Source organism: Moschus berezovskii, chromosome 9 (assembly GCF_049115385.1).
Source record: "Moschus berezovskii isolate FMDL1 chromosome 9, NW_MosBer_1.0, whole genome shotgun sequence".
NCBI classification, from domain to species: Eukaryota; Metazoa; Chordata; class Mammalia; order Artiodactyla; family Moschidae; genus Moschus; species Moschus berezovskii.
The window spans coordinates 34,131,053-34,144,203 of record NC_142468.1 but is presented as its reverse complement, the minus strand read 5'-3'; the positions used below and the strand labels follow the sequence as shown (position 1 = coordinate 34,144,203).

General features: G+C 34.7%; 1 protein-coding gene across 1 annotated transcript in view; it reads right to left on the bottom strand.

Annotated features, from left to right (window-relative positions):
* The window catches only part of EXOC5 (exocyst complex component 5), a 60,714-nt gene that overhangs the window by 27,051 nt on the left and 20,512 nt on the right, over positions 1–13,151 (bottom strand). The window contains exons 5-11 of the mRNA XM_055437088.2: positions 7,261–7,325; positions 4,992–5,020; positions 3,861–3,970; positions 3,106–3,150; positions 2,861–3,001; positions 1,746–1,828; positions 570–779 (exon numbers count right to left, since the gene is read on the bottom strand). Of these exons, the coding sequence (XP_055293063.1) occupies positions 570–779; positions 1,746–1,828; positions 2,861–3,001; positions 3,106–3,150; positions 3,861–3,970; positions 4,992–5,020; positions 7,261–7,325 (683 nt within the window). The remainder of the gene's footprint in view (positions 1–569; positions 780–1,745; positions 1,829–2,860; positions 3,002–3,105; positions 3,151–3,860; positions 3,971–4,991; positions 5,021–7,260; positions 7,326–13,151) is intronic.

Here is a 13,151-nt window from a genome sequence, read left to right as displayed (position 1 = left end):
GATTATCTTGGTCATGAAGATCTTTTTCGTACAGCTCTTCTGTGTATTCTTGCCACTTCTTTTTAATATCTTCTGCTTCTGTTAGGTCCATACCATTTCTATCCTTTATTGAGCCCATCTTTGCATGAAATGTTCCCTTGGTATCTCTAATTTTCTTGAAGAGATCTCTAGTCTTTCCTATTCTGTTGTTTTTCTCTATTTCTTTGCATTGATCGCTGAGGAAGGCTTTCTTATCTCTCCTTGCCACTCTTTGGAACTCTGCATTCCGATGCTTATAGCTTTCCTTTTCTCCTTTGCTTTTCGCTTCTCTTCTTTTCACAGCTATTTGTAAGGCTTCTTCAGACAGCCATTTTGCTTTTTTTGCATTTCTTTTCCATGGGGATGGTCTTGGTCCCTGTCTCCTGTACAATGTCATGAACCTCCGTCCATAGTTCATCAGGCAGTCTATCTATCAGATCTTATCCCTTAAATCTATTTCTCACTTCCACTGTATAATCATAAGGGATTTGATTTAGGTCATATCTGAATGGTCTAGTGGTTTAACTGTAACATTTAACAAAAATACTTACCCTCCTGTGCCAATGGATCTCTTTTGATGATTTTTTGAATCATAATAGCGCTGTAGGATCATAGCACTTCTGCTTTTCAAATAGGCAGTCTCTATTTCAATGTAGCTCTCCAAATAGGAAATGAAAATGGACTTGATAAGCTTAGACAAGAAAGTCTGTTTATCAGTACCTAAGTTAAACTCCATCAACTTGCTGGAAAGGTTTGTGGTTCTTTTCATGGAAAAGAGGGGGAAAAGATAAATGTATATTTTAGGTATAGTAATAATATTAAGAAATACATATTTTTACAATGTGACTTTTGAAAAACTTATGTTAAACCACCATTTCTTAAACCCTGGGAAGTTACTTAGGATACAGAGAGCAACTGGTTATATAACTATATTAAGTAAAATGTATATTACAAATAATATCATGGTTTTGAAAACTGCCAGAAACTCCTACAGACAACTCAACAAGAGTAAACTGAGGCAACCAACCAGTCTAGAAATGGCAGAATGGCTTCAAGTATGCCATTTGCAACATGGTACGAAGTCAAAATACTTCCTCTGTTCATTCTCTTCTCTGGACTTGCCTCTAATTTTCTGTTTCTCACTGCTGAAGACAGACTCACAATAGTGCTGCTGTTCAAACAAACTTCCTGATCATAGTTACTTTTGAAAACCCTCTTCTCAAAATGACAATGAAGAAAAGCAACAGTATTGGAAAAACACTCCACATGAAGCTTCTACAAAGTATAACACTGCCATTTACAAAACACGAGACAAATTTTCACATCAGACTTAAGTCTGAAACTGTCATTTGTTAAGAATCTGTCTCTCCTTTTCTCAACTTCTAAAGCTTTAACGAAAATAAATGTAATTATTACTCATTCTTAAAAAAAAATTAAAGAATAATGAACTAGTTTACAATTAAGATCAAAAACATAATTCTCAAGTCTTAGTTTAAACAAGGTTTTATACTTCATTAAAGTATATTAACATAAAGCATAATATCTAATACTCAACATGCTAAGAAAGATACTCATACAATACTGTATAGACAGCCAAGTATTTAATGCTAAAAGCTATATTGCTATCTGACAAACCGTTATTCAGAAACACCTGAATACTTTCCAATTTTCTATTTGAAGAAAAGAAAATGTGAGATATTACTATTTTCTAATAATTAAAAATATACCTTGTGTATAAATCATAGAGGCTTTTGAGATACTGCTCTGCATCAGACTTCCAACATTCTTGTAACTGGTCTTTCACAAAGCTCTAAAAAGAAAAGTCAACATTCTGTTAATTAAATAGATATTAAATTATATAGTCAATATTTTTTTCCTCTAGAATTACTCCACATTCTTGAACTGTTCTGACTTAAAATCCAGTGGCAAATGCAATGCATAGGAAATAGATCAATATAAAAAAATTTAAAAATAGGTTTTTAGTTTACTGCTTCTCATATTTACTTGTACATTTATATCAGTGTTGGGATTAAGCATTAAGAATCTCAAATATCTTGTCTTTTGAAAAAAATCCCCAAAACAACACTTGAAGATATATCAATATGATCAGTTCTTTAAAGTAGCATTTCCCAAACTGCAGTCTAAGTAACACTAGTGTTACTAATGTTACTAATGTTACATAGTGTCTTTGAGACACTAAGAGACATTACAATAAAATTAGGAAAGGCAGTACATTACATTTCCACTTCTAGAGGATCACAATATATATTAGTACCTCTAAAGGATATTAAAAGTCGTGTTTTTAAAACAACATTTATTTAACACTGCTGAATCCACTGGTAAACAGTTTAGGAAATGTTGCCTTAAAGTACAGAGCTATGGAAGTAAAGGCTGTAAACGAAACGTTCAGTTTTTTCTTTTCATGTCAGTGCCATATGATAAAAAATTTTATAGATCTTGTAATTCCTGTTCAAATTTACTTTACTAAGGTAAAATAAGGTAAGCAATGTCAATGCTAAGTATCAGTCTTAGCATTTCAAAAATGCTATCAATTGTCTGAGGTAAGAGCCCAGTGAATATTAAAATCTGAGGCTAATCTATCACACCTGTTACTACTACTACTGATACACACGTAATTTCACACACATGCTCTGATGACAGTGAGTGGCAACTTTTAACATTTTGTTTTAAAGCTTGGCACTGCCACTCCTTCCCCCTATACTTAATAAGTCAATTACTGTTCCTAAGGATATTACACAAATAAACTCAATTTTTAAAAACTCTTAAAACAGAGGAAAAAAAACATTGTCTTAAGAACTACTTAGTCACTGTTTAAAATTACCTGTAGTTTGATTTCAAATACATTTTGAATAAGTTTAGCCAGTACTGTTTCTGGATTACTAAAGATATCGCCAACTTGTTTGTTCACCCGTTGACAGAGTATTGCTGCATCTTCAAATATATCATTTCTCAAGTAAGCACCCTAAAGAGCAGAGGAGTTTTATATAATGAATATATAATTTAAAATGCTTTTTAAAACACAAACTAGCATGAAATAAAATCAAATGAAGTGTACTGTTATGTTACCTCCTGGCACTGCTTTATATAAACATCAACACAATGAGAATAACCCTAAGAAGAAGAAAGAAATACACATCACTGTTTTGGTTAAGTTATAACAACAATAACAATGTCAATAGCTATCTCTTTGCCTCAATAAATGGCCAACAGTAACAGCTACTCTCTGGTTTCTGTATTCTAACGGACACTTAAGGTCAAGCCTTCTTACTTTTGAATTATTTCATAAAATGTTTGACTAAAAAAACAATAAATAGCCAGAAGGGAGACAATTTTCTACATCAAACTATATAAAAATTCAGGGATAGTTTATTATTAATAGCATTAATATTAATTAACAATAAAAGTATTAATAGTACTGAATATAAGATCCTTAAGACCTAGGATTTAATATCATTTCTGGAGAAACATAAAATATTTACATTCAAATTATCCCAAACAATGAAAATTAACACTGTGATACACTAAAACAACAGGGCAAAATCAGACTGTAATACACCCTGGTGGCATAGTGGTAAAAATCTGCCTGCCAATGCCGGAGACACGGGTTCAATTCCTGGGTGGGGAAGATCCTCCAGAGGAAGAAACAGCAACCCACTCTAATATTCCTGGCCCGGGAAATTCCATGGACAGAGGAGCCTGGCAGGTTACAGTCCATGGGGTCACAAAGAATCACAACTTAGTGACAAAACAACAACATACAGAATTCACATCATCTCTACATTCTTTAAGACTAATCTGCACTTTAAATTTTTTCTATGTACCTTAAAATGAAGTAAAACAGCTGCTACTTCTCTCATTCTGGAGATTTCACCTCTTCTTTGAGCACCGGTAAACTCCTGAATCAACTGGCATTCTAAATCATGGTATTTACCTAAAAACAGAAAGTCATTCAGCTACAATGAGACAAAGTACATAGGTTATTTGTACGTATATAGTTTCTTTATAAATATAATGACTATGACTCTAGCTTTCTTTTAAAAGAATTGTAAAAACCATGAGATTACAGGTAGTGGATCAAAATCCTATAAAATACTAAGGTATATAAATCTATATTTTCAACACACACAAAAAATCTTCCCAACTGGCAAAACATATCAGCTCCTATAGTCTGGCTTCCATTTACGACTATGGGAAAAACCTCCTGGATGTCATTTCTGAAAGCAAGAGATAGGAAAAATCTTAAACCTGACTTTAGAGAAAGAGTAAAGAGAACTATCAAACTCTTTACTAGAGTTCAAATGCCTTTACCATGAACAAACGCAGATTCAATACCATATTATACCTTAAGACAACATGTGGTATTTGATTCACTACACTCTTGGGGCTATTACAGTACACTTTTGGCAAAACAGGTGATTTTTGAACTTCAGTGAGTTCCTGAACAGTGACTTAGAGCCTGCAAATACAGTGGCTATTCAAGAAATCTGGAATGATCTTCCTAAAATACAATCTAAAGAACAAGTTGCAAGCTACCATGTACAGAGTTATATAGGTACTGAAATGGTCATAAAAGCTTTTTTTTTTTTAAAAGAGACTGGTATGTATGGATACAAAAACAATGTCTAAGATATGTTGTTAAAAACACAAGGTATCAAACAATTTGTATAGGATGCCACCAATTTTAAAATACATGGGGACCACAGAAAAAAATTATACATATTATATATATGATTTATGTTCTATGCTTACATCAAGATATCCATAGAATACTATGGAAGAATACACAAGAAACAGATAATATTTAATCGATGTTTCAAGGAAGAGGAATCCAATTCACGGATGGGGTGGGAGGATGACATTGTTACCACTCTCTTCTTTTACAATTTTCTTTCTTTTATAAAAGTAGTTTGATCACCTATCCAAAACAGTTAAATAAATAGAACCCCACTTACTTGCAATTTTAGATTTAACTTCTGAAAATCTGAAAGATAAAAACCAATGATGAAGTTCATTATTTGCGACAAATGTACCATAGTAATGTAAGATATTAATAAAAGGAAGAATGAGGAACTCTCCATACTAAATGTCTTCATAAAGGAAGGGAAGGTGGGGAGGGAGGAACGGAGGTGAGAGGGAGGGTGTGACCAAGAAAGCAGGGCAAAGACAAGGCCAGAGGGGAGAGAGTACTGACAGGAAGCATGCCATTTAACAAAACTGAAACTGGGTAATTCAGATGGAGTATCTAGTTCTCACTGAGGAAATTCACACTGAATAACCAAATCCCTTTTAAAGAGGGAGGAATTCTGAATGACACATTAATTAACTGAGCCAGTCCCAACAACTGAGTTATTGTCCCTACTCATATTCATTGGCATTTTAAATTCACTTGATATTTGTCTCTTTTTCCTTCTGTTGGGATTTTCTCATATGAAGTTTCATTATTGTCACTTAAAAGAAAATAAACAATAAGTATATATAAATGAGTTATTTTAAAATTGGAAAAATAAAATAGAAGCCATAAAAAGGACCCCGCGTGTGCCTAGCATTCAACCTCTGCAAATTCAGAAATTAAAATACCAATTAAAATACACTAGAACTTTTTCAAATCATAAATATCAAAGGCGAATGCACAACATGGAAAATTAACGCTGAAAGATCTCACATAATTAGTTTAAAGTGATAGGTGAGGGGATGGCAAAAAAGATGCCAAAGATAGATAAAGAGGGTAATAATGCAAAGAGCTATACAAAATTGATACGGGCTTCCCAGGTGGCTCAGTGGTAAAGAATCTGCCTGTCAAGCAGGAGATGTGGGTTTGAATGAACCCTGGGTTGGTAAAATCCCCTGGAGATGAAAAACTTGCTCCAGTATTTGTGCCTGGGAAATCCCATGGACAGAGGAGCCTGGCGGGCTACAGTCCTCAGGGTCGCAAAGAGTCAAACACGACTTAGCAACTGAGCACACAGACAGCAAAATTGATATATCAAAGTCATGGTTTATCACAGAGTACAGAATACATGTTAGGTTATATTGATCTCTGGGAGAAAATTAAATTTGATTAGGATGTAAATTCAATTCTAAGGCTTGGGAGAAAGGTTAAAACAAAACTATAAGAGAAGTATGTAACTGAGAAGTGGGAGAAGATGAGTACATGCCTGATGTTTGTATGGGTGGGAGAAAATTATCATGTACCCATTGTGAGCCATTCATTTTATCCATTTAAGTAAACAGTTTAACTCTGAAATAAAAGCTTTTTTGTGGGTGACATTAAAAATCATTGCTTATGTTGGACAAGCATGAGAGTATCAATAATAACTAAACGGTTATTACTGCTAACTCTTTATGATGACACAGAGTTCAAAGTAAAATAAATTTACGGGTAGGGAATTCACTTTCACTCTATGTTTGGGACATAATGGGCAAACCTTAAGTACAGTAACACATTTATATTCTACCTGTACCCAAGGATCCTCAAGTACCACAAAAGGAATAAGATACATTATCTGTTTTAAGAGGAGATATGTTTTTCCAGATATTTAATTGGGAGAACCACTATTAATAAAATTTAATTAAAGAGTCTGACATTCCATGGACTAAAGGAAATCATGAAAGGATTTTCTTCTCAGTGAAGCTTCTTTAAGGATGAAACCATTAATACCTGACTTAGCAATGGTCCTAAGGCCTGGCATCTAAAACAGGACTTTGTAACCTTAAGGTCCCTAGGAAGGAGCCTTCAGATAGGTTAAATGGTCTAAAACTCCAAGAATTCGTATAGAACAGTCTGTTTATTTGAACTTTTTTAAGGCAATTTCATAGCTTTTACCAGCTTTTCAGAGGTGTCCAAGACTCCCAAAAGCTTAAGAACTCTCATTTAGAGGAAAAAGCAGCTCAAGAAACCATGTTTAATCTTTCTCTGCCCTTCTACACTGTTATCAAAGTTCAAAAAAAAAAGAAAATTCAAAATGTCACTTGTCAATTTCAAAATTCTCCATCAATTTTTTTCAAAAGAAAAAGAATTGAGATTATTTCAACATATATCATTAAATTTAGTTGCTAAGAGACCATATTTTTTCAATCAACTATTGCATACTATATCTTTTAAAGGCAGTCCTTAATAAGTTCTTGTTGAATTAACGAGTAAACTAATACAGGTAAAAGTACAATTTTATTCCATACATTACACACCATATAGCCAAATTAACTCTTGAGAAATAAACTTGCCTATCAAAAGGTAACTCTTGGGCGATCAGGTGCAACTTCTGAATGATGTCTGCTGCCTCCTTTATCTATTAGAAAATAAAAGCAATAATTTTTAAAAAACCTTTATATGTATCAAAAAATAATTTTGTATTTAAAAATAGTAATATTCTCCTATGTATGTCCACAGACCCTCACCCAAACAATTTTCTCTTAAAATACACAATAAAATCTTGTGAGCAACAGGAATACATCTGGGGTATCACCAATAATGAGTCATTGAAACAGAAACATTTGTCATTATGGTATTGAAATCTTGTGATTTTATAATGCCACAATCCCTTCCCAATGAAACCTTCAGTTCAAGTCTACTCTGAAAATATTCAAATAATTGACTGCCGAAAGCGAGTAAGTATCTCCTGAGTTTACGAACAGAGAAACAAGATTTATGAAAATAATTCAGACCATCCTGGTGCATATACACCACTTTAAGTGAAGAAAATAACAAAATGCTTGTCATTTAATGAACATATCAAGTTTTAAAACTTGTTAACATGAAGTCTTCTGAATAGAATATGATACAAAAATGTCTGTACTTATTTAAGTTGTGTAACTAAAGGATTTAGACAAGGGGACTAAAATTTTTTAAATGCAGAAATTTGTGCTTATTCATAATAATGTATAGTTATATATGCTAACTTTTGAAAACAAACTTCAAATAAGCATCGGCATACCTTTAGTAACTGATTTTATCATTCACTTTCTTTAAAACTAAGGAAAAAAAAAGAAAAAAAGACAGAAAGAGACTCCTACAAACGCTGACAGAAGAGCTGAGAACCTTTAAACAGACCTTTCTAAGTAAGTACACACGTGAAGTCTGGCAAACAACAGTGGAAAACAAGAGCAGGGCCAAATGATACTGCTGATGCCAAACAAGAGTGAATACAGGCAGCATTTCTGCTTCAACTACTTCTCTCCTAGTCAGCATGTCACCGCCATTTTCAGTTACCATACGCTCTGTCTAATTCTGCACGTGAGCACAGATTAAGACTGCAAGATCACTTTTCAACATGCCATTTAGTGGTACTAGCAAGGTCCACCATCTTCTCCTCACCAATACTCCCTTCAGAAGGAACCTGCAGGTACATGCTGTATGTTTCCATCAGGAGTTTGTTCTTGTTAAGAGATGGAAGTCCCCATTATGCAGTGTTTGCAAACTACACTTAATATAGGAAGAAGTACAACAGAGTAAATAACATGATTTTATGGAATTACCATTATTTTACAAAAACTATTTCAAGCACTAATAGTTCTTAAAGTCATCCGTCAGTTAAAATACACTCTAGGCACAGAAGTTTTCAAAACCACAATCTAATAACCTGCTTACATCTGCTACTGATGTCAGCGTGAGGTGAGAGACCACCCAATGCTAACGTGTTAAACATAATCAGGGCCACCAGGCATTATCTACATGGAGAACATCAAGTTGTGATTCTAAGAAGAAAAACAACTAACATACTTTGTAAAGATGGAGGTAAGAGGGAATATATACTATGGACATAAAATGTTTTTTTCTCCCCCCAGAGAAGAAAATTAGAAGATTCTGAAAAGCAAAGATTAAAAAAAACAGCAAAAATGACTATGGAGTAGGAAGCAAAAGGACGAAGGTAAGATGTGTTATCTTTTCCCATTCTAATTCCTTCCACAATCACACACCGACATGGGTGATTTTCCTTTTCTTTCCACTGGGAAGGTGGCTGGTACATGGTGCAGAAACTGAAACAGCCAGAAGTTTACCTAATAATTAGCAATCAGAACCATATATGAGGTTCCTAAATGTAGTTAACTGTGACAGTATCAGGCCAAAAATAATGACTCAATAGTAACCCAAAATCTATGGGAGACATGAGAGAAAAACAAGACAATTGTGAAAAGAGGACTAAAGTATAAGAAAAAAAGAAACAAGATGAACCAAATGAGATATGGGAGAGAGTGAAGCAAAGGAAAGAAAATAAGAGGAATTAGCTTAAACACTGTTAAGTCTGTATTTATTCCTCAAAAATTAGACAACTAGTGACCATGTGGATGAGGTAGCTAGGATATGAAGATCTGTTCATCTCTCAATAAGAATCTTAAAAATTAAGAGACAATAGTAACATCATGAACTACACAATTACTTGAGGATAATTAAAACGTTTAAAGTGTAAAGAGATAATTTAAAGAAGATAATTTCATTATATAAAACATTATAAGCAATACAAATCAGGTTAAAATATGTGTGCAATCACTATCAACATCATCACTATTATATCAAGCTTTAGGGATCCACTTATTTGTAACCTAATATGTATGCATAACAAGCCTGAACTTTTGATGTCTTTCTAGAATGCCACAATATTCATCATCGAATTCAGTTGAAAGTAAACTTCTTGAAAACCAGAGCCAATGTTATTTGATTTTGCATAGTTTTGGTGGTTCAGACAGTAAAGAATCTGCCTGCAATGCACAAGACCTGAGTTCTATCCCTGGGTAGGGAAAATTCCCTGGACAGAGGAGCCTGGTGGGCTACAGTACATGGGATCACAAAGAGTCAGACATGATTGAGCGATTAACCCTTAGCATGATACGGAGAGTACTTAATCCTCAGTGATGTTATTTAGAGATGAAAAAAATAAAAATAGATGGATGTGTGAGTGATTGAAACATTCTATACTTAACTACTTTCAACTTGTGCCCCACAAGATCTTCCATACAAAGACACAATACTCTGCAACAAATAGTAAAATCATTCTTTTTCATTTAAAAAAAATATATGTGGCACTAGTGGTAAAGAATCTGCCTGCCCATGCAGGAAATGCAAGAGATGCAGATTTGATCCATGGGGTAGGAAGATTGTCTGGAGAAGGAAAAGGCAACCCATTCCAGCATTCTTATCTGGGAAATCCCATGGACAGAGGAATCTGGTGGGCTACAGTCCATAGGATAGCAGAAGAGTAGGATACAACTGAGCATACACACACACACACACACACACACATGTAATCAGTCAATTTTAAAATATTTACTTCTCTCTAGATTCTAAATGGCTGGTTTGAGCTGCATGAAATGAACTCACACTGGGTAAAATATCTGCATTTTGTTTATAACAAAGCATAAATATACTCTACAGTCCAACAAGTATAATCCAAGTAACCCAAGGTATAAGACTTGAATTACACACAATTTTATATATATAAAACAATTTTTAAAATACATATAAGTATTAATATATATCTTTATAATACATTAGAAATATGTATGTTTCATGTAGGAAACAAAACAAAAACATTCAAACAAAACAAAACTACCATGAAAAACAGGTTGGTGTTCAAGCCCTGTGTGTATGTGTGGTGTGTGAGAAGCACATGAATGTATAAAAGTCAGATATTGTCAGTGTTTTACAAGTGTTTAGGTATGATTATGTTCTTGATATTAATCTTATCAGCTCTACTTTATATTATAAATATAATTCCTTGACCTCATTATTTAAAATACTGTCTTTTCTATAGAGGAATTTTCTCTACACATATAAGCATTTCTTTCAAAGATCTCTAAAAATTATAAACTCTAATACACAGAAGAACTATACAAAAAAGATCTTCACGACCAAGATAGTCACGATAACGTGATCACTGACTTAGAGCCAGACATCTTAGAATGTGAAGTCAAGTGGGCCTTAGAAAGCATCACTATGAACAAAGCTAGTGGAGGTGATGGAATTCCAGTTGAGCTATTTCAAATCTTGAAAGATGATGCTGTGAAAGTGCTGCACTCAATATGCCAGCAAATTTGGAAAACTCAGCAGTGGCCACAGGACGGGAAAAGGTCAGTCTTCATTCCAATCGCAAAGAAAGGAAATGCCAAAGAATGCTCAAACTACCGCACAATTGCACTCATCTCACACGCTAGTAAAGTCATGCTCAAAATTCTCCAAGCCAGGCTTCAGCAATATGTGAACCGTGAACTCCCAGATGTTCAAGCAGGTTTTAGAAAAGGCAGAGGAACCAGAGATCAAATTGCCAACATCCACTGGATCATGGAGAAAGCAAGAGAGTTCCAGAAAAACATCTATTTCTGCCTCATTGACTATGCCAAAGCCTTTGACTGTGTGGATCACAATAAACTGTGGAAAATTCTGAAAGAGATGGGAATCCCAGACCACCTGACCTGCCTCAAGAAACCTGTATGCAGGTCAGGAAGCAACAGTCAGAGCTGTACATGGAACAACAGACTGGTTCCAAATAGGAAAAGGAGTACGTCAAGGCTGTATATTGTCACCTTGCTTATTTAACTTATATGCAGAGTACATCATGAGGAACGCTGGGCTGGAAGAAGCACAAGCTGGAATCAAGATTGCTGGGAGAAATATCAGTAACCTCAGATATGCAGATGACACTACCCTTATGGCAGAAAGTGAAGAGGAACTCAAAAGCCTCTTGATGAAAGTGAAAGAGGAGAGTGAAAAGGTTGGCTTGAAGCTCAACATTCAGAAAACAAAGATCATGGCATCTGGTCCCATCACTTCATGGGAAATAGATGGAAAAACAGTGGAAACAGTATCAGATTTTTTTAAAGGGCTCCAAAATCACTGCAGATGCTGATTGCAGCCATGAAATTAAAAGACGCTTGCTCCTTGGAAGGAAAGTTATGACCAACCTAGATAGCATATTAAAAAGCAGAGACATTACTTTGCCAACAAAGGTCCGTCTAGTCAAGGCTATGGTTTTTCCCGTGGTCATGTATGGATGTGAGAGTTGGACTGTGAAGAAAGCTGATCACTGAAGAATTGATGCTTTTGAACTGTGGTGTTGGAGAAGATTCTTGAGAGTCCCTTGGACTGCAAGGAGATCCAACCAGTCCATTTGAGAGGAGATCAATCCTGGGTGTTCATTGGAAGGACTGATGCTGAAGCTGAAACTCCTATACTTTGGCCACCTCATGCGATGAGATGACTCACTGGAAAAGACTCTGATGCTGGGAAAGGTTGGGGACGGGAGGAGAAGGGGACGACAGAGAATGAGATGGCTGGATGGCATCACCGACTCTGTGGACATGAGTTTGAGTGAACTCCGGGAGCTGGTGATGGACAGGGAGGCCTGGCGTGCTGTGATTCATGGGGTGGCGGAGAGTCGGACACCAATGAGCGACTGAACTGAACTGATAAACCTATAGATTTCCTACTCACAAAACAATGTGTTGCTTAATTCAAAGTGAACTTCAATACAACTTAGCTTTTAACATTCCACTACCTGAGATATCCCATGGAGTAAACCTGGAAAATATTCTGGAAGATTGTATTCAACATATTAATAGACAATGTTATTACTATGTGCATATACTATCCATAAGAATGTCTATTTTTTCATGCACTTTTAATTTTTTTCCCCTGAGGGGAAGAAAATGAGCTGAATAACCTTCTCCCAAGATTGTAGAGTAACGAATACCATACAACCTTAGACCAGGATTAAGTGACTAGAGATATGAAAAAGATAAACATGAATAATTAATTCAGATTTTTCAATTCTTTTTGATCCAAACTATGCTTTAATTTTTATAAAAGAACTTTATTCAAGTAACAAAAACTAGAAGCTCTGAATTTCTTGCACAGAAATATACTTCAGTTTGTAAATGATTTAGGGTCACACCACCCCCTCACCCAGGGGACTATGACTATTAAATTATTTTAATATTAAAAGTCAATTATGAAAAAGAAATACTTATTAACATAGCTAACTCAATATTTCTAAATCATACACATTTCATAAACAAAATGCCAGGCAATCCAACTAAAAATTTGAATATAAATTTTGTTGGCAAGTGTATTTTTCAGAATAAAGACTTTTTAATAAGTTAGCTACTCAGTGATTTGAAGTCTG